Source organism: Octopus sinensis, linkage group LG9 (assembly GCF_006345805.1).
Source record: "Octopus sinensis linkage group LG9, ASM634580v1, whole genome shotgun sequence".
In the NCBI taxonomy this organism is placed as follows: Eukaryota; Metazoa; Mollusca; class Cephalopoda; order Octopoda; family Octopodidae; genus Octopus; species Octopus sinensis.
In genome coordinates this window covers 57827576-57850415 of record NC_043005.1, presented here as the reverse complement: position 1 = coordinate 57850415, position 22840 = coordinate 57827576, and the positions used below count along the sequence as shown (strand labels likewise).

The 22840-nt window shown below is 36.6% G+C and overlaps 1 protein-coding gene across 1 annotated transcript in view; it reads left to right on the top strand.

Moving 5' to 3' along the window:
- The window catches only part of LOC115215646 (xaa-Pro aminopeptidase 1), an 80233-nt gene that overhangs the window by 27682 nt on the left and 29711 nt on the right, over window positions 1-22840 (top strand). Inside the window, exons 4-13 of the mRNA XM_029784896.2 lie at window positions 953-1016; window positions 2608-2712; window positions 3807-3899; window positions 5783-5929; window positions 7206-7301; window positions 8391-8472; window positions 11568-11697; window positions 13688-13801; window positions 18258-18344; window positions 20461-20511. Coding sequence (XP_029640756.1) covers window positions 953-1016; window positions 2608-2712; window positions 3807-3899; window positions 5783-5929; window positions 7206-7301; window positions 8391-8472; window positions 11568-11697; window positions 13688-13801; window positions 18258-18344; window positions 20461-20511 — 969 coding nt within the window. The remainder of the gene's footprint in view (window positions 1-952; window positions 1017-2607; window positions 2713-3806; window positions 3900-5782; window positions 5930-7205; window positions 7302-8390; window positions 8473-11567; window positions 11698-13687; window positions 13802-18257; window positions 18345-20460; window positions 20512-22840) is intronic.

Genomic DNA, 22840 nt, shown 5'->3' with positions numbered 1-22840 from the left:
AGCGGACTCGCGGTTTCGATTCCCAGACCGGGTGTTGCGTGTGTTTATTGAGTGAAAACATCTAAAAGCTCCACGATCTCCGGCAGGGGGGGGGTGGAGACCCCTGTTATACTCTTTAGTCACAACTTTCTCTCACACTCTCTTCCTGTTTCTTGAGTAACTTTGCGATAGACTGGCGTCCCATCCTGCTGGGGGGAACATATACGTCACAGAAACTGGGAAACCTGGCTAGGCTTGAAAAGGGCGAAGTTTTTTTTATTACCCCAAATAATATTTTGGAATAATATATATATTACAAAATATGAAGAAGAACATTGAAGTATTGCGGAATGTGTAGATCAATGTGTCATAAAAGACTGTAGCAATACACACAGAATATTAAATATCTATAACAACAATAACAAAAATATTGGCAAGTTGCTCAACAAATATTCCTAATAATTTGGGTAAAATACTCCTTTTCAGAAGTGTTAGGGGAATGAGAGAAACGCGTCCACTAGACAGTCACAGAACCAGTATGCTAAGCATATAGGTGTATTTCTAAACCTTGAAATGTTGCTAAAGTAGCGATTCAATATTTTTGCAACTGTTCTTACTATTGTTATTCATGTTCGATATGTATTGTTGCAGCCTTTTAAAACACGCTGATTTACATCAAAATATCATCCCCCTAACCCATCCCATCCCCAATTTTAACCCTTACCTTAACCTTTCCCAATACACTAACTGGAGTCTTAAGATTAATAGAATTTTTTTTTTTTTTATTAAACCATGTACTGTTAATTTGGCAATTCGTTTTGTGTTTAGTTATTTTCATATGGGGTTCTTGGACTTCGTCATCTTTGTAAGCTGTAGTAGTAGCAGTAGTAGCAGCAGCAGTAGTAGTAGTAGTAGTAGTAGTAGTAGCACCAGCTCAAATACGAAGTTTCAACTTTCCTTCTTTTTTTTACAGAGTGAATATGTTGCTGCTTACGATAAACGGAGAGCATTTATTAGTGGATTCAAAGGAACACGAGGTAACTATTTTGCATCATTCTTTAGTTTTCAAGAATTTTACGATTGTTTTTCTTTTTCCCGTACATCAGGTTTTGATAACAAAAAACGAGGTTACTGTTTTTCATAAACACTTCCACAGATTAGCGTTAATTCAAGGTTTCATTAAACATCTTAAACTTCGATTAACCGAGATGCAACGAAATTCTACGATCCACATATCTTCCGTGGATAATAACGGTTGCAATGGTGGAGGAATGGTTGCGGTGAAAATATCTCAGTCTGATTTTTGAAAATCAACAAACGGTGGTGCATCAGCATGGCCGCAATTCTGAGCTGAAACTAGAAAAAAAAATGCTTGTTTTCGTGATGAAAGTAGTTTTGTTTATTCTTGGACAGAGAAGAAATTAGAGTAGTACCTTAAACACTTTTATTATGGTTTAAGTCCAAACGGAAGTTCTGATTTCAGTACCACAATATAACGAAAGATTGACATCGGGTGGCTTTGTTATTATGCGATACCAACTTGCCGATGTTGTTATTCGTTCTGATGAAGCACTCCTGTGATCAAAGACATACCGAGTTGACCATCTCGTCTTTTAGCCTATCAGAGAACTATATTATCATATATATATAACCCACAAGTGTGAACAAGAGAGACAGAGCAAGGCAGAAACAAGGAAAATGCCACTTATATTTGAACACTATACAAATATTCCTTTAAAAAAACATTTCTTTTAATTTTTCTAAATTTAATTATTTAATCGTTACAGTTGAAAAGGTCTCAAAATGACTGAAACCGGTACTTAAATGTTCTTTATAAAATTATTTTAGCATTTTCTATTTTGACTTATTTTTTCATATATATCAACTCGTGTGTTCCTTTTCATCCTTATACATATATATATATATATATCTATATATATATAATATATATATATATATATATATATATATATATATATATATATATATATATACATACATTCTGTTAATAATACAGTAGAACATGGTCTGAGCGGTGTCACATATTCTGGTTCTTCTATGTGAGTACTGCACATTCACTAAATATTGTAAATTTACTTTTGAATAAATCTGTTCTTATTATATAATGTAATATGATTGTAATTTGTTTTCAGATCGAATAATTCTGATCGGCTCCTGAAGATACTTTCTCAAAACCCACGGCAGAGCAAAACTCTAGGCTCGTTTTCTGGTTTTGCGGTCTTGTCTCTTCTCCCTACTTTTTTCTACTACCACTATAATGGCCTCCAATTCTCATGGGCACATGCCTCGTTCATTCGGGCATTCTCTGCCCACTAGTGCTACCGCTTCCCATCGCCATTGTCGCGTCCAACACCCATTTTTTTCTTTCCCAAAACGTCGGTCTTCTGGAATTCTCTCCATACTGATGTCTTTCTTGTAGGTGCCGACTCGCAGCAGTTTAAACAGAACATTAATAGCGTCAATCTCACCGGGTCTAAGAAGACCTGTAAGAACCATGGTCAATGCCATTTCCTACGGCAAATAAAACAAAAGAACATTGTCTACTTTTCCCAGCCACATTTGCATAATTCTGAATACATTTTTACTCCCTTGTCTTCTCTACTATAGGAACAGCTGTCGTAACTACAAACCAAGCGGCTCTTTGGACTGACGGTCGCTACTTTTTGGAGGCGGAATCTATCTTAGACTGCTCCTGGATTCTTCAGCGTATGGGTAAGGAGGCAGTATTTATTACTCTTGTTGCTCTTTTTGTTTTTTATTTGTAGTTTTGCTCTTGCTTAAACCCAAGCCACTCTTGACTTGATGTTGTGTCATCTATTCGTTATGGTGTGATGTAGAAGAGTTCGAAACAGAGGGAGGTAATCAGGGATTTTTTCGGTATAAGGGAGATAATCAAAAATGTTGGGAATGATTAGGTTTTGTATTTATTGTTGCTGCTGTTGTTTAGCAAGTGCTGTCTGAGAGGAACTACAACAGTCGAAGGCTGTCTGCACTGATCCCAAGCCCCCTACCTCCTCTAGCTCTTCTTAAGTAGAGCCTATCGACATCACTATTCCTTGATGTCAGTACTTTGCGAGTTTTAACGTCCATTGAATGGATTTCCTACACAAACCAGTCAAGAATCCTAAATGTTGGAATCAGCACTGGCATTGCAAATACACTGGGGAGTATTGTCTTGTTGTAAGAGGAGATTTTCAACTGCCATATTTTTTCTAAGACGTGTGTGTGTGTGTGTGTGGTGTGTGTGTGTGTGGTGTGTGTGTATGCATGTATCTCTTCTATTTTTTAATTATTATAAATATTCCACTGAGGAGGGAGCCGGTTTCCAACAAAGATACAAGGCCCCATCTTTAGGATGTAGTTAACACAGACAAATTCACGTTTGGAACTTGAGAAAATTCTTGCATAGTTTTATTTTTCCACTCACAGATTGCACTTGTAATATACGAATTAACCAGTCGATTTCTCTTACTGAAAATCCCAGTTTATCCAGATTCTCCTTTAAGCACTTACTAACAAAACCTAGTGCTCCAATTATTTTTGGTATGAATATGAATTGATAGTTTCGGATATAGAAGCTGGAGGCTTTGAAGCAATTGTCCATAGATATCCTCTTGTATGTATGTATGTATGTATGTATGTATGTATGTATGTATGTATGTATGTATGTATGTATGTATGTATGTATGTATGTATGTATGCATGTATGTATATGTCTGTGTGTATGTGTGTGTGTGTGTGGTGTGTGTGTGTGTGTGTTAGTGCATGTATATATTAACTGATGACTTCGTCATTTTCAATTCCAGGTAACCCAGGTGTTGTTGATATTCCTGAATGGCTTGGCAAAGAGCTGCCATCTGGTAGCAGAGTTGGTGCCAGTCCTATGCTTATGTCAGCAAGTAGGTATACTCTATAATTGCTATTATTACGCTAAAGGCGTCGTGCTGGCAGAATCGTTAGCACGTCGGGCAAAATGCTTGGCAGCATTTCGTTCGTCCTTACGTTGTGAGTTCAAATTCCACAGAAGTTAACTTTGCTTTTCGTTCTTTCGGTGTTGATAAAATAATTACTGGAGTTGACATAATCGACTTATCTCCTCCCACCAAATTTCAGTCCTTGTACCTTTTGTAGAAAGGATTATTATTATTATTATTATGCTTAATATTATACACGCACATACACATATGTGTGATATATATATATATATATATATAAAACAATGAAAAAACTGCAGAAGATTTGTATTATATGGTTAAAAAATATATTAAAATCGTCATGTTCGGAAAATGATATAAAAGTTTGTATACAGTGACATTTTTTTGAGAGAAATAACTGGTTTCGCTTTTTCTTTTCAAATTTCTCAAATTTCTTTACCGATGTTATGTCATCTATTCGTTATGGTGTGATGTAGAAGAGTTCGAAACAGGGGGAAGTAATCAGGGATTTTTTCGGTTTAAGGGAGATAATCAAAAATGTTGGAAATGATTAGGTTTTGTTAATTTAACATGATTTGGTTTTGATAGAATAAAATGTTAAGAATGGTTAAGTTTGGGTTTATATTTTTCAATGAGATAAGTTTCCTTATTTAATCTAATTTGTGTTGGTGTTCCAATTGCACACTGATAAAATGTAAAGATTACAAATTGTGATAGCAGTTGTTTTGCGCATCTGTCAATGTGTTCACTATAGAGTATCATTCTGTATTTGAAATCTTTATTAAGGCGTTGAGCTAGCAAAATCCTTGGCACGCCGAGCAAAATGCTTAGAAGCATTTTACCCGTTTTAATGCTCTGAGTTCAAATTCCGCCAAAGTCAACATTGCTTTTAATCTTTTCGGGGTCAAAAAAATAAGTTTAAATGGGATTGATGTAATCGACTAGTTTCCTCACTTCCAAATTTCACGCCTTGTGCCTATAGTAGAAAGAATCGTTATTATGATAACAGGGTGGTGGATTAGCCGATTCGCTTGAGCGTCGGACGAACTGCATTGTGGTTCACTTTCTTACTAATGTTGCTTATCTCTAAGTTGACTTAGATTGACCAGACTTGTAATCGAACGCATTCTAGCTGTGGTCATCTTCTCTGGACTACGTTATTATGAGCAGTGTTGTCAAAAAGTTCACTTCTTAAACTCGTGGCTTGGAGATGACCATTATCTTTTTGAGAGAAATTTGGTAGACGTAAACTGTGCAAAACCTGATGCGTATACATACATACATACATACAATAGTATAAATATCAATCCACACACGCACACACAAATACATACATACATATGTATGTACATGCGTAAATTGTACTTCTTCAATCCAACTATCCTCTTAGCTATATCGTTTTTGCGTTTTATATTTTGTTTTGTTTTGCTTTTTAGTATAAAGTTTCTTTTCTATTAACTCAAATTACTCGGCGAGCTGGCAAAACTGTTAGAACATCTAAAAAGTGCTCGCAACATTTGTGCTGGTTTTTTACGTTCGGAGTTCAGATCCTCCCAAGTTAACTTTGCCTTTCAACGCTCCGAGTAAGCCCGTCACCAGACTTTAGTGCGCCACCGAATAGTGGAGGCGAGGAGGCATTGCCGTCCAGTGTACCTCTTTAATGACGGTCATACCTCCGGGATTGATAGAATAAAGTACGAGTCTAGTATTGAAGTTGATGGTATCGACTTACCCGCTTCCCCTCGAAACATGGCGTTGTTCCTAAACTAGAAACCATTGATTCAAAATACAAACGAAAGCTCCGTTTTGAGAACTTTTTTTAGTGTTATTGTTTCTGTTTTTTTCAGTGAAATGGAAAGAAATGTCTATGCAACTGGCTAGATACAACATCACTTTGATTGAAGTACTCCAGGATCTTGTCGATTTGGTCTGGACTACAACTCGACCCGAAAAACCAAACTCTGTCATCAATGCTTTACCACTCAAATTCGCAGGTAAGTCCTTTCATGATACATATACACGTACACTACAGATATTACCGCTCACTCTCTTTCGTCATCATCCGGTTGGATGACTTGCCCGGACCAATGCAACTTTTCCATGCCAGATTGAGCAATGCGGCATGAACATCTGGTTTGGCTTTTAGTCATATTGGGCTTTCGCAAGCTGAAATATCTCATATATGTACTCCAATACTACAGCTGATAGTTATCGTGGCACTCCGTCGGTTACGACGACGAGGGTTCCAGTTGATCCCATCAACGGAACAGCCTGCTCATGAAATTAACGTGCAAGTGGCTGAGCACTCCACAGACACGTGTGCCCTTAATGTAGTTCTCGGGGAGATTCAGCGTGACGCAGAGTGTGACAAGGCTGGCCCTTTGAAATACAGGTACAGCAGAAACAGGAAGAAAAAGTGAGAGAAAGTTGTGGTGAAAGAGTACAGCAGGGTTCGTCACTATCCTCTGTCGGAGCCTCGTGGAGATTTAGGTGTTTTTGCTCAATAAACACTCACAACGCGCGGTCTGGGAATCGAAACTGCGATCCTACGACCGCGAGTCCGCTGCCCTAACCACTAGGCCATTGCGCCTCCACACAGTTGATAGCAGTAGTTCATTAACTGAACTGGTTGATCCTGAACGTGGATAGTTTATTGCCTGTTCATTCGCTCAGTATCTAGTGATATTCACCATTGACTCAATTAATTCATGTCCCGAATTAGTTCACGTCCACCATGCTGCATTCCATGATTTCAACGTACCCTAACTCGTGTGGTTATATGCTAATTAATCCTTAGCAAATAGGTAGATTTCAATGCCACCAAAATTACTTCAAATCAGATTTGTCAATGTCAGATAACATTGTTTCGCATATTTAACCTTTTCCTTGTCCAAAGCATTTTCAAAAGTTTGTCCTAAACGTCCATGCTTGTTTTCAGACATTTAGTTAGCACTTGTTTCATACGTTCTGAGTATTATAAAGCTTTCCTTTCATAAGTCCCAATTTACGCTGGTGCTTGAAAAAAGTTGGGAATGCGTATCATATAAGATACAAAGACGTCGGGGAAATATGTCCAATGTATCACGTGACACACAGGTCATGCAAATGCTTAATAAACATTTTCTTTAACACGCCCTCATTGGATTATATTTAATTCTATACAGCCTTCGAAAATGAAGTCACCTGTCTCTGCTATAGATTGTAACCAGTAAGTAATGAATATAAGTAGAAGATTGACAACGATGTCTCACATTTGTTCTTCATCGTCAGGTAAAAGTTGGCAAGACAAAGTGCAAGACCTCCGCAATGAAATGGTCAAACAAAATGTTGCAGCATTCATAGTGACCAGCCTGGATGAGATTGCTTGTAAGTTGTTTTTCTGTATTCTCTCTCTCCCTCTCTCTCTCTTTCTTTCTTTCTCTCTCTCTCTCTTTCACGTGCGTGCGCGCGCGCGCGCACACACACATACACACACACACATACAGGAAACTGGGCAGGGATTTGATAAGTTTCATATAAATGTAATGGAATCAGATGAATCAAAGCAATCCTACGAATTTCTTTTAGGAACCTTATTCTTACTAGCGAGAATTATATATTGTATATGTCACGAAAATTTAGAAACTCCAAGAGAATTTCTTTTTTGAACAGTGAAACTTGAAGCAGATGAAGGTATAAATAATATATAAATAGTAACATGTAAATAACTTAAGCGTTAAGAAACACCTTTGGATAGGAAAAGTTAAGGCTGCTCGCAAGACACGAATCCATATCTATAAATATAATGGACCAAATCATTCATTCGCATTTCTGTATCTATTTTAGAAATTTTGCTTTTTCCAGCGAGAATTAAATGGTTTAAATCATAAAATTTTAGCAACAGAGGCGTGAAATAATTCCTTTCTTTGATTTGTGAATGTCTACCATCTTTGCAGAAGACGTGGGTTCGAGTCACACGGGCAGCCATCGACTTTATAATTATATATATATATATATATATGTATGTATGTATGTATGTATGTAGTTGTCACATTTGTATTTTTGTGATCACGTGTATGCTGTTGTCTGCGATTCTGTCATGAACAGGAACAAAGAGCCAACTTGAAATTTTACGTTAAACTTGGAAAGTCTGCGACACAGAGACACTGAGCATGCTTCAGAAAACTTACGGCGACGACGCAATGGATAGTACGCAATGTTTCGAGTGGTACGGGCGCTTCAAAAGCGGAAGAACTTCTCTGGAAGACGATGAGTGATGGAGAAGACTTGCCACGAATGTCAGCCCCGAAAATGTGGTATTGTGCATCCAAAATTCGTTCCACAGACCCAGACCGTCAATCGAGAGTTCTACTGTGATGTTTTGAAGCGCTTGAGGGAGGAAATTCCCTGATCAATCGTGCTCTCAATGCATGAAGTACAACATGATAAATTATTAATGTTTCTTTGTCTTTGCAGGGCTTTTTAACTTTCGCGCAAAGGACGTGCCTTTCAATCCAGTGGCCATAGCGTACGCGATAGTTGATCGACAGAAAATAAGGTTTGTATGTCGAAGAATCTTTTAAAGATATTTCAATAAAAAATACAAATACATGATAGAATTTGTAGTGCTAGGAACAGAATATATTACAGTATTTCGTTATCACTTTATGTCCTGAATTTAATTCTCAGTAAAAATCGACTGCTTTCTAGATTTTCTTTGTCAATTCACAAAGTGAAAGAATTATAATTATTATTATGTTGAAATGGTTAGATCATTCGTGTCGGACAAAATACAGACACTTTACATTCTGAGTTCAAATTCCACTGAAATCACCTTTGCCTTTCATCCTTTCGAGTTTGATAAATAAAGTACCAATCAAGTGCTGGGATTGATGATTTGGGCTAAGCCATTTCCAAAATTTGTGGATTTAAGCTTATGCTAGGTGCTGTTGCTATTATGAGTGGTAAATTAACAGCAAAGGTGTTTCTTGCATGAATGCAAAGAATACTCAATGCTTGCCTAATATATATATATATATAAATGCAAATAAAACAGTTTAATATTTTTTTTTTATGAGGAAAGGAGTTATGCGTATGATATATTTACGCTACATTAGTTATATGGTTTGATTCTCATAATTGCATGCTCTGATTTTAAGTTCTAAGGTTTGCTGCTGGTTGGCAGGAATGCTAGTTTTGGATTAAAACATGTCGGACAAACATGTTTTTGACTAGCAGACTAAATCTGCTGCCTGTTTTAACACGACTACCAAACCCATGCCTTTAACGGAGCTTTAGCATTCGGGTGAAGGCACATGGCTCAGTGGTTACAGCTTTGGGCTCACAATAATGAGGTAGTGAGTTCGATTACTGGGCTGAGCTGCGTGTTGTGTTCGTGAGCAAGACACTTTATTTCACGTTCCTCCAGTTCACTCAGCTGTAGAAATGAGTTGCGTCACTAACGCCAAGCTGTATCGGCTTTTGCCTTTCCCTTGGACAACATCAGTGGCATGGAGAAAGGAAGCTGGTATGCACGGGCGAATGCTGGTCTTTCGTAAACAACCTTGCTCGGACTTGTGCCTCGGAGGGTAACTTTCTAGGTGCAATTCCATGGTCATTCATGATCGGAGGGTATCTTTACCCCTTTAGCATTCGGGTTGGGTCTCCCGTCTGATAACTTCCTCCTTTTTTCAACCAATGAGGGGGGCTCTTAAAAGGGTTATAAGGGCTCTCCTTCTTACCATTGACTAAATACAGTAAAATAAAAAGTATTGAGAGTGATTTAATCAAGCCTTATAACTGTACAAGAAATATTTTTTTGCTTTCATAAAATATCTATCTTATTCTCTGCTCTGTTAAGAACCTTCTGGGGTCGAATCTGCCTGCCATCACCCCGGAGCTGATAAAAGTAAGGACCGTATTTTAACAAGTGACACAGGCGTCTATGGTCCAATTCAAATCACCAATTCTTTCGTTGGTTGTTCAACAGCTAATTGTTTCACCAGCAGCAGATCTTATTTCGGTTTGCACTAGAATAAAAAAGAAAAGCATAGGAAAAAAGTTTTCCTGTAAAAATATCGCTGAAAAGTGTTACAGTAAAAATGCCATGTGACAGCACACAAACTCCAACACATGGGAGGATCGCCATTCAGTGAAAAATAATATTTACCTTAATTCAGCTCCAAATCCCAATAGTGTTACGCAATTTGAAATGTTATTAGTTTATTTATTTTATGGTTTACAAACGAAATATGAAATTTTTTTCTTGTGACTAATTTTTTTTTAACGAAAAGGGTGGCATTTTTCGCCTTTCTTCTCTTTACTTTATATCTGTTCGCCACATTTTTGACTGCACGCAAAAGCTTTATTGCTTTAGACAGTGGATCTTTTATCTTTTACTGGTTTCAGTAATTTGAGTGCGGTCATACTGGGTCACCGCCTTGAAGGGGTTTAGTCGAAAAAATCTACCCTAGGGCTTATTATTTTTTTAAAAATAGTACTTATTCTATCGGTCTCTTAGGCAGAACCACTAAGTTACGGGGACGTAAACACACCAGTGGGGGACAAACACAAACATAAAGGCGCACACACACACACACATATATATATATATATATATATATTCACATTTGAATATACGACGGGCTTCTCTCAGTTTCTAATCATCCAATAAATAGTGAAGCATAAAATTTCAGTTTTTATTTTTCCCAATTAGAAATTTTTTTTTCTCCTTGAATTTAGCTACATTTAGCACCATCACGGACTTAGAAATGTTGCGGAGTGGAAAGTTGTGACATTGTGAAGTTATGGCTTTGATGATGGACTAAATGAAGCGAAATTTGAAACTGTCATTAGCTCATGTTGTAGCATTACACAAATGCTTATTTGTTATTCACTTTGATTCAATACGAAAAACTGTATTTTAAGAGAGGGAAAATGGTAGAATGCTATGGTGCACATGACTTTTCTTTGGATCATTTACGTTATAGGTAAAGCAAAATGTTGCTCAAACTATTTATCACTGATGACTGGATCTTAGAATTTGCTGTTTCTATGCATAAGTCAGTAGACTCTTAATACAGTAAGGTGTTTTATTTGAACCTCTGTTATTTCTGTTAATCTGTGCATTATCCGTCATCATAATAGAGCCATTTCGCATATATGTATCTCACCTCCAATAAAAAAAGCAGCTGCTATATTTTTTTACTATACCTATTATCACTGAAGAGCCCGTGGTTTTAGATAACCGCTCGATTATCTAAAACCCAATGCGAAACCGATAGGTAAAAATCAACTAAAAGTAATCTATAATACTGCATACTTTGATAAATATACCCACTCTTTTGACAAATATATGAATATCTGTTTTTTTTCTGACTTATGCATTCTTAGAACACACACACGCGCGCGCGCGCGCACGCACACGCACACGCACACACACACTCGCGCGCGCATATCAAATATTGGTAATATACTCCAAATTTCACGATCGGATACTTTGTAATTAATGTTTTTACAATATATGATATATCTTAACTTACTTTACAACTCTCACATTACTGTGTGTGTGTGTGTGTGTTTACGAATTCTTGATTTATATATGTAACCATTTTAGAATGAACCCTTCTTACGTGATCTTTCCTTTATCACTAGGCTCTACCTGAATAATCCATCAGATAAGTTGAATTACGACCCAACTGACAGTGAGACCAATAAAAAGCTGTACGAACATCTCAACACTAACCGAAGAGGGCGTTGCCTTCGTAAAGACGACTGTGTTGAGGCAAGTAATCCTATTTGCCAAAAAATATGTGGTTATTATTGTTGTTGCTATTGCTATTTAACTCCAGGGAAGCCTTGGTCGAGCAAACCTAAGCAGTAGGGAAAATTCGGAATCCGAAGAAACTGGTGATTGTGTCAGCAAGGGGGTTCATAGCAAGAGCTCATGAATATTTGGAGAAGTCCAATTGCCGAGAATGTAAAGTTGATGCTTTGTAGCTTGCAGACTGGACCATACAACATTAGTTCCGTCCCTCACTCCACAGAGTCAGTCAATCACACGCTCAGTCACTCACTAACTTTCTTTCTCGGCCGGTCCTTTTCACTATCAGATCAATGAAAATAGCTCGGTCTGGACGCTTCGTGACTGGAATATGGTAGGGATTCACTCCCCTGCTTGCAATATATATCGGGTGCAGATTGCATCGAATAACCAGTCGGGGGAGGGCGTTCTCTTTGGGTTAAAATGGTAGTAACGTCGGTTCGTACGGAACAGCCATGTTGAAGTAGCGATAAACATTACTTCTCAGTATAGTTACTACTTTCATCTTTTATAGAGATTTTCTTACTAGCTAATTTCCTTGCTGCATGATCAGTGATTGGATGTCACTTATTTTCTATATATTGCGAACTGAAATGAACTACTGCTGTGTCTAGCGGACGAATATCCACCACCGAGGGTGAGCACAAAGAGCAGGAAACCGTACCGCCTGGCAGTCTCGTGGCTGGAAGATGGTAGGGGTTCACTTCCCTGCTTGTAATATATATCGTGTGCAGATTGCATCGAATAACCAACAAGCGGAGATATCCTCCTGGGGTTAAAATGGTAGTAACGTCGGTTGTTACGGAACACCCATGTTGAAATGGCGATAAACATTACTTCTCAGAAATAAAAGGTCGGTCCGTTCAACTATGCGTATTTCATGACAGTTAAACTTTTTGAACTTTTCTAAGAACTATCATGTAAAGTGTAGGTAGTTACTGTTGCTAATTAACCCTAGTTCAACCTTGATGGAACAGACTTAACACTTATGGTACTAACCCGCCCCAACACTGATTCAAGTTCAATGATACAAACTTTCCATTTAAAGTGATCTAAATTAAGACCTGCCATCAAAAATTTCGTGTTTATGTTCCATACACCAGATTAATAGCAACAAAGTTATTTAACTAAATTTGTCATTATGTTAAGAATTAATTGAAACAAAGGCAATATATTTCAGTAGAAATATAACTAAAAGGTTAAAGAGCAGATGGTTGTGGCTGCCGTGCTTTGCTTTTGATAACAAGACGGCAATAGTGACTCCTCGTTTCATGACATATGTCTGATCTATTTCTAATAATGGAATGTTAGTATCTCATCTTTTCTGTGACAATCTGACATTAGACGTTCTTGTCTCACCTTTCTCTAATAACCAGTTGTTAAATATCTTTTCTTTCTGTGACAACAGGAGGTTATTGTCTCCCCTTTCCGTGGCGACGAAGCGTTTCGCTTTTCCGTGACAAGACATTTGTCTCTCTCCATAACAATAAGATGTTAGTAATTCGCCTTTCTGTAACAACAGAAATTTAGAGCCTCATCTTCCTGCGGTAACCGAACGTTAGCATCTCGCCTTTCCATGAAAACAAGACGTTAATGTTTCACCTCCAAGAATTCCTTTCAAAACACGGCAAGATGCTCCCCTACTATTTCTGCTCATGATCAGAGATGCACATATAGTCAGCCCCTAAGGGACATACTCAATTGGTTAAGGTCAAACAACTGACAAGCAAATCTGTGGTATTAGGCAGAATATTTGCTGTAGCCCATCTTTTATACCAAGACAAAGCAATGTACATGATAACACTCCCAATCAGTTAAGATCAGAAGCCACGAGATCCACTGCCTCGTACCGCATCAGGGCATATTATTATTATTATTATTATTATTATTATTATTATTATTATTATTATTATTATTATTATTCAAATTACATTTTTTTCTATTTTTCTAGGTTTTGAATTACAATGCTATTCTTAAAGACATCAAAGAATTGGTCTATAATTTACACCGCAAAATATGGATCCCTGAAGCGTGCAATTATGCCATCTACAACTTAATTCCTGAGGTAAGTCAGTTATATAAAAACATTTTACTGTTGTCATTTAGACTTACGTAAAATCCGATCAAGCAGGCATAAGGCCAAAAGTATTTCAGTTTTGACCACATCCTGTTGTTGTTTTTTTTGCTTTTTTTTCTTGTACATCTAGGAAATCCTTGATCTACATGTCTTTTCTGTTTAAAGTGAGATTGTAAGGGTATTTGGTTGTTGTATCTCGCAAGTCGACTGGCTGCATAGTCTCACCTATGTTAGACCACCGTTGTCATTTCTGTTGTTTCGTCGCTACTGTCATATTTCTTCGAGATTACAGTTAAAAATGAAGCTGCCACAAATCCTTAAAAAAATATACGCCGTGGTTAATTCTACTTTGTAACAATGTCTTATACTCTTCCTAGCAGGTATTTAACCATTTTTGGAGACAAAAGGGTAGTGAAGTTACGAAGTTGCAGACCATAAGCTGTTTTAGTATATGGAACTTCTCTGGCAAAATCTATAGTGACGTGATCCGCTGGAATAAGTTGTAGCTTTGTTAAAATATTCAAGTTAAAATTGGGAGATTGTCTTTCATCCCCAAGCTTCGAGATAATTCCGAGCAGAGAATTAGAGTTTTGTCTGTTTCTAATGTACAAATGTTAACTGTAGTGTACGTTAACACTGAGCCCAGTGCCGTTCCTCCGGATACCTTCAGGTGGCCTAACTTATGCTCTTTGGAGATACAAGAAAACCCCTCAAGAGCTAAGCGAATTGATTTCGACATAGGATTACAGTTATTGTTTTGTAGAAAGTCACGTAGATGTGGATTTTCAATTGTGGCCCGGACAACATTCCTTCTTTGACGGAAGAGATGTTGCCTAGGCAAAAATAGTTAACCTTAACATTGTGTGCATTAAAGAACTTATAATACTTGTGGGTAGGTAAGAAATGTGTCTTACAAGGGATACAAAATTCCTGGTTATATTCGTGGAGAAGTCTAAGTTGTGTGTGGCAAATTTTAAATTAGATTATTTTCCTGAAAAGCATCAACATATTAAGTTAACCACAGATCAAAACTCTATTTCGAATGTTTTAGTAGGGTGAATACTATTAAAGTATCCACTGACTGGCATGGAATCACTCGCTAATATACTTCCAACTCCAGCCTACAGATGCACTATGTTCTCATTCTGTCTTTTCTACCCCTGACATAATTTACTCCTGAGAGCTAGCTAGTGGCGTTTCACCTAATGACCGCTCGATACAATTCCCTATTGTCTCCTAACACCCGTCACGAGTATGGTATCTTCACGACGACATTTTTTGTAACAACAACTCCATCGAAAACTGAACTTTATGGAAAACAAGGGTTCTTCAATTTACAGTATGCTGTTATTAATGCAACTGGAGGTATTCTGAGTAAAATTACTTGGCACGATACAAAATTTGTTATATGTGGATAAACATTATTGGAGTGAATATGAAATGTTAACATGAACAGCCACAGCTAAAACCTCTGAACACTTTTTCCGGCCCCCATAGTTTTCCTGCAATCGTCAACTTGCAATTCTACAAGATGGTCATCATTTTTATCTGTTTGATCAGCCTCGGAGGGCCTGCAAGCATCATGGATACACATTTTTCTAATAAACGAATAAAAGGTATCGCCAAGTCTTACTCTGGCTTTCATTTTCCTGCGGGTATAAAATAATTACCAGCAATATATTGAGGCATTATTTCATCAACTTCCTATCGTTTGGACAAGAGGAAGAGGATTGTGAGCAATGATCCCTTTTGGAGCTTCCTTGACAGGTGAGGGGAAGATGGACGCAAACCAGGTCCAAATGTTTATCAGTTTGACAAGGCGATCGATCGATGGTCTATCATGGTGTCCCGTAGAAAATTAATGGTAGGTAAGAACGACGATGTCCTTGGAGAAACTCTGGACGTCGATGAAAATCAAGTAGCTGGTCTTTTCCGGAGGACTTTTGCACCGGGAGCCCCGGATGATTTCCAGAAATCCCTGACCTGGCGGTGTTTCAGTAAAGTAGCATTACTGGTTTGGGATAAATCCTTTAGGCACAGCAGTGCCGTCAACTGTGCCTGTCGAGAATCACACAGAGCGAAGAAACTGTCTTGAACGTACCGTACTGAACTCGAGCATTGCTGAATTGTGGTGCTTTGTCTAAAAGCTGTAGGAAAGAACCAGTTATTGACCAATCCCATTTTGAAGATCACCTCACCGCCTTTCTTTGCCATGAAAGGGCAAACAGTTTTCCGCTGTCTGGAGACTTTGACGAAAGAGGTTGTGTAGTTAATGCAACTGAAAGGGCTGAAGGCAGACACTTTCCTTTTCGACCAAGCCCCCAACAACTTTTCGAGTTCCACTTGGAAAGAAAAGGGAGAGTGGAGAGTGAGGTGGTACCTACGCCCAGCAAATTTGTTAAAAGATGGATGATATGTCGTGAGAATTTCCCGAATGAATGAACCTACTCTAAGAATGCACATGTGGGCTGAAAAGTAGGAAGAGAAGAGCACTTGCCGTGGTCCGCCTGGTGAGAATGATGACTCGGGATCTGTGGGGCTGCTTGGTCGCCTCTGAGTGGTGTTTCACCCCAGTTGGGAAATTTTGTTATAATTTTCTGGTTAATTGTTATTAGCTTTTAGTGTTTACGCGTGTTCATGTCTTTGTATTTTTCTAAATGTAATGTTTTTTCTGCTGCCCGTGTGATCAATAAAGTAAGTATTGTTATAGGTACTTTTCTTTGTTGCTTTCAATATGTAACGGTATCACGGTACCGACCAGATTATCGGATGTTGTTATACATCGCCAGTCACAATGCGTTTCGCATTGTTGTAGCTTTTGAATGGTGTCACTTCGCTGGCTAGGTGAGCAGGCCAACATCCCCGCCTATCGGAAGTCTATCTGTCGTAGGGTTACTCATTTACGGCTGAGTGGACTGGAACAACGTGAAATGAAGTGTTTTGCTCAAAAATACAACGCGCCGCTCGATCCGGGAATCGACCCCACAATTTACTAGGTCATGAGTGCAATACCTTAACCACTACACCATGTGCATTCACCTTTTCAATGTATAAGCCACAGAAAATATCCTTTTAGCATATCAGTTGTTATAAACTAGTTTAATAAGCATCTGATGAGGATTCCATTCCTCACATGTTCAGCCTTCTATATCTTAAGCAAGTCTTGTGTAATTTATCACGCATAATCATTTATGCATAATGTGGTGTGAAACGGAAAGCTATTGAATCAGATGAATACTATCTTCATCTTTCACCTCTCTCTCTCTCTCTCTCTCTCTCTCTCTCTCTCTCTCTCTCACACACACACACACACACACACACACACACACACACACAAACACACAGAATGAGCTTCCGTTCAGATTTCACCCACTAAATTTCTATTACAGGACTTCTGTCGATCCGATGCTATGGTAATAGAAAAAAAACTTCTTACATGAAGGTGTTGTGCATTATGGTCGAACCCCAGGACTCTATCGTAGCAAAACGAACTTCTATCTAAGTAGTTGTTGTTGCTAAGCAACAAGACGGGTAAGGGTGATTAGGTGATGGCCTAGGGCTTAGGGGCGGGAGACCCCAGACCTTGGAAAAAAACAAACTTTGGTCGTCTTGTTGTAGTCGAAGGCTCTTCGTTGACGTTCGACACCACTGGGAGGTGGCCCTCGAAGTCACTGCTAATGGAGATCTCCAGGTCCAAATTCTTCAACAGCTCTATCTAAGTATGGCTCCGTTGTTCCATTTTGGTTTCAATACCATCGCACTGCATTTTGGATGTTGACCAAATTTTTGTGAATGAAATTTTTGATAGTGAAAAATTGTATTGAAGCCTGTTTATAAGACCATCCTACCTTTTAGATGGAAGACTTATTCCAACATACTGAACAATACCACGTGGTTATTTGGTACATTCTGCTGTCCCCTGTACTGAAGGCCTTTGGGACAGGTCCTTGGTTTGAGGATTTTGAAAATAGCTTTTTTCTCCCACTACTCTCGGGTTCCTATAAAGGTTCGCAGAAGCTACTATTCCTCCACTGATTAAGCCATTTCAAAATAAAATAGAAAAGAATATCCCACATATTCCGTCGACATTTTAAAATTGCCATTGTGTTAATAAATCTCTCTCTAAATCCTCTCTGGCAGTTCTTTTACACTGTGTATCTTTGGTTTATATATATATAAACCAATGTAGAAGAGCGTAGGCTCGAAACGTAAAAGACTTTTTTCTATTCCTGAACGTTATACTAATACATCTGTTTGTTTTGTATACCACCTGTCTTCGTCTTTTGATTTTTTTCGTAAACTCTCTCTCTCTCTCTCTCTCTCACTCTCTCTCTCTCTCTCTCTCTCTCTCTCTCTCTCTCTATATATATATATATATATATATATATATATATATATATATATATATATATACATATGTACATACATATTTTCCTTTTTTCAGGACCAAAGATTTATGACACTATCACCAGTTGCCAAGATGAAAGCTGTCAAAAATGATGTTGAACGTAAAGGCATGGAGAATGCACATGTGAGTATTTAGTAGTAGTAGTAGTAGTAGTAGTAGTAGTAGTAGTAGTAGTAGTAGCATCAGCAACAGCACGAGTCAGGTTGTTGTTGTTGTTGTTGCTAAGCAACAAGACGGGTAAGGGTGATTAGGTGATGGTCTAGGGCTTAGGGGCGGGAGACCCCAGACCTTGGAAAAAAAACAAACTTTGGTCGTCTTGTTGTAGTCGAGGGCTCTTCGTTGACGCCCGACACTATTGGGAGGTGGTCCTCGAAGTCGCTGGAAATGGAGATCTTCAGGTCCAAATTCTTGAACGGTACACAACTTGGGTGTTAAATCGGGTGTCAGCTACGTCTATCACTAAAGAACAACAATAATCACCTCCACTGGGCTTCTAGCACTGTTTGCCAAAAGTGCTACGAATGTGTAAACGACCGTGCAAAGGAGAGGTGGCGAGAATGGCTCCCTTAGTACACCACACGGTCGATTACAATAAATACGAAAAGTATGAATAAGTACAAGTGCCAGAAGGAAAAGAGAGACACAACCTGGTAGAATGTTAAGAGAAAATTTTATTGACAGGTTAACATGTGTGTGTATGCGTCTATATACATAATAATAGTAATAATAGACAGGCCGTTATGTATACATAGTGTGTATGTGTGTGCATGTAGCTGCAAAAGGAACTTCTTAACCAGATACTTACACACACGCACACACACAGACACACACACACATTGCTGACGTTATAAGAATGTGTAAACTTCGAAACAACGTGAAATATTTTTTCCCCTTTTTGAACTGTGTATCTCAAAGTTGATTAAGGTATTAATAATAGCGTACAAACGCTGAATTCAGAACCTCTTGGCTAAAAAAAGTCGAAGGCGATGGTGGAAAACCTGTCATGTTTTCAGATGTGAATTCATGTTCCACTGCCAGCCTTCGACTTTTTCGAACCAAGGATTTTGCAAACCAATATTTACACGCTATTATTTATATAGCTTCATCTGCTTCGTGATTCACTGTTACAATATATAAATATATATACATATATATAAATGTAATACGTGACAATTATTCGGTAGCCATGATAAAACTCCGAGTTTCGGACGTCGGGGTGGAAATCCACGCCTCCATCTCTTCAGTTACCCAGCCATCGAAAAAAAAATCTTTTTTTTTTCCGATGGCCGGATAACTGAAGAGATGGCGGCGTGGATTTCCACCCCGACATCCGAAACTCGGAGTTTTATCATGGCTACCGAATAATTGTCATATATGACATTTATAGATAAATCGGTCTATTTACATAATATCGAGGTCTCTTTCATCTTTTTGTTGTCTTACCATTTCTATCAATACACACACACACACACACACACACACACACACACACACACACATATATATATATATATATATATATATATATATATATATATATATATATATAAGTAATAATATCGTGGTTGTTTTTTGTGTGAATGATTTCTGTATCTGATTTAATGAGGTATTTCATTAATTATCAAACTAATTTACAGTTTTCCGTATATTAGTTTAATTAAATATTTTTGAAATTTACCATTATTATTGTTATTGTTATTATAACTTTTTACGATGCAAATAACATCACAATCATTAATAATTTTTGGACAGATCATTTAAATGACAGCTCATTAAAAAGCTATAAATCTAAATTCTGTTTACTTATATATTTTCTGCTAATAAAATATATTTATTTCAGTTTAGAATTTGTTTTGCCAGATTCATGGTGCGAAAAATCGCGAGTTGAAACCGACATCGTCATATTGTGGGAAGATCTTTTTGCCAATGGCAATACACGCACTGGTTATATTTTCCTCCTTTTATTGTTGTTAGTCAACTAATTAACCTTTTAACTAAACCAATCCTTGACCAATCGTTTAATTAATCAGTTGTTTTGTCAGAACAGCTAATCTGATTGATCAAGCGATTAGACAAGCGACCAATAAGTTAAATGTTTAATAAGTCAACTAATCAACTATTAAAATTAAATGAAATATAACATCAGTGCCTGTGTTTTTCTTGGCAAAATGACCCTCCCATGATACAACAAAATATTCTTGTTTGTACAATTATTTTTTATTTTTGTTTTTCTTTCAAGATTAAAGATGCTGTCGCTTTAATAGACTTTGTACAAAAACTGGAGAGAGAGGTAAGTGAAAGAAAAACAAAGTAATTTAATACATATTTTCATATATATATATATATATATATATATATATATATATATTATATATTATATATTTGGGTGGGTTGAATATTTTTGTATATATGTCTTAAACTTCGATCTTTTTTATTAGAAATTATTCATATTTCCTTATTGGTTCTTTATATATGCATAAGAACTATAATGCTCTTAAATCTGTTGGTCTGATTTTTCGAAATTTCCAAAACCATATTTTCAGACGGATAATTTACAGATTAAATTACAAGGTCTCAAAACATTTGTTCAAACGAATTAAGAAACATTATTATTCGAAACGACACATAAATAACTAAGGAAATACGAAAAGTTTTGAATCAAATACACCAATCTTGAACATGCTTGAAAGAAAAGTTGTTCCTTATATATATATATATATATATATATATATATGTAGGTGAGAAAGTTGGTGTGTGAAAGCACGTGGTTGAATATATAGTAAAAAGTGAAAAAACTACAGAAGGCTTGTTTTAAAAGGTTAAAAAATATATTTGAGTCATTATGTCAGAAGAATGTTATAAAATTTTTTCATACAGTGACATAGTTTTTGAAGAAATTACCGGTTTCGTGTAACTTGAAAAGTTAACACGAAACTGGTAATTTCTATGAAAAAATTTTATAACATTCTTCTGACATAATGACTCAAATATATTTTTTAACCTTTTAAAACAAGCCTTCTGTAGTTTTCTCACTTTTTACTATTTTATATATATATATATATAATATATATATATATAGATCAATAAATGGTGGGGTTGTGTTGACCGCACGTGGAGAAATGATAAGTAAGGAAAAATTTTTTTAAAAATGCAGAATGCTCAAATGAAAGAAAATTTTAATAAAATGAGAAATTGATAAAATATATAAAAATATATATTTATTCAACCGGTTTTCGTCATTGTATGACTTGTCAAGAATATTTATGTTTTAAGAAGTTTTTTTAAAAATTAGAAAGGGGAAAAAAAGAAAATTGCATTGTTTTTTGTAAAAGAATAATGATAAAAATGTACAAAAATTAAAAAATAAGTTCTCCGATACATTGTGAGTTCGTTGTGTATCTTGAGTTTATGGTTGTTTACGAAAAAATTACCTTGAGGTGTTAAGATCCAAAGGGATTAAGAGCATGTGTTGTGTTGTGTTGTTAAATTCAGCATGTTTGCAGGACAGGAAGTAGTAGTAATTGTGGTCCTGGTTCTTCAGTTCCTGTGTTGTGAGTAAGGGGAGACAACTCTTTTGAGTTCTTCAATAAAACCCAAATTATAAAACTATCATTTTAGCTTCATTTGCATTATCTTTTTTATATAATTGCTTGTTAACTTAACTTTCAGATTTTAACACTTTATTTATATTATTTTCTAATAATATAAATCTGCATAGACAATTGCATTTCAAATTGTCATATCATTTATAATAAAAATGATAGTAATAACAACAATAGTAAAAATGATATTTAAAGAATATAAGTTTTAGCTTGAAGTGATGAATGCATGGTATCTTTATATATTTGTGTTAGTCCATCCATGAAGAGTGAGGTAGAGAAAGGAAGTTTGATCAACGAGGAGTTTGCATATTAAGTTGTGTTTGGAATTTTTCATTGAAGAACTCAAAAGAGTTGTCTCCCCTTACTCACAACACAGGAACTGAAGAACCAGGACCACAATTACTACTACTTCCTGTCCTGCAAACATGCTGAATTTAACACACAACACAACACATGCTCTTAATCCCTTTGGATCTTAACACCTCAAGGTAATTTTTTCGTAAACAACCATAAAACTCAAGATACACAACGAACTCACAATGTATCGGAGAACTTATTTTTAATTTTTGTACATTTTTATCATTATTCTTTTACAAAAAACAATGAAATTTTCTTTTTTTCCCCTTTCTAATTTTTAAAAAACTTCTTAAAACATAAATATTCTTGACAAGTCATACAATGACGAAAACCGGTTGAATAAATATATATTTTTATATATTTTATCAATTTCTCATTTTATTAAAATTTTCTTTCATTTGAGCATTCTGCATTTTTAAAAAAATTTTTCCTTACTATATTATATATATATATATATATATATATATATATTGTGTGTGTGTGTCCCCAAAAGTATTCAATTCTCAATGCACTGCATCTATACCAAAAACAGCCGTAACCCAATGAAGTTGGTAACGTAGTTCCAGTTCCTTTATCTTTCAATAAATAGAGAATACCAAACGAGTTCCCTATGGATACCGTATTTATTACAACGAGTGGCTTGTAAACGTATCTAACGAG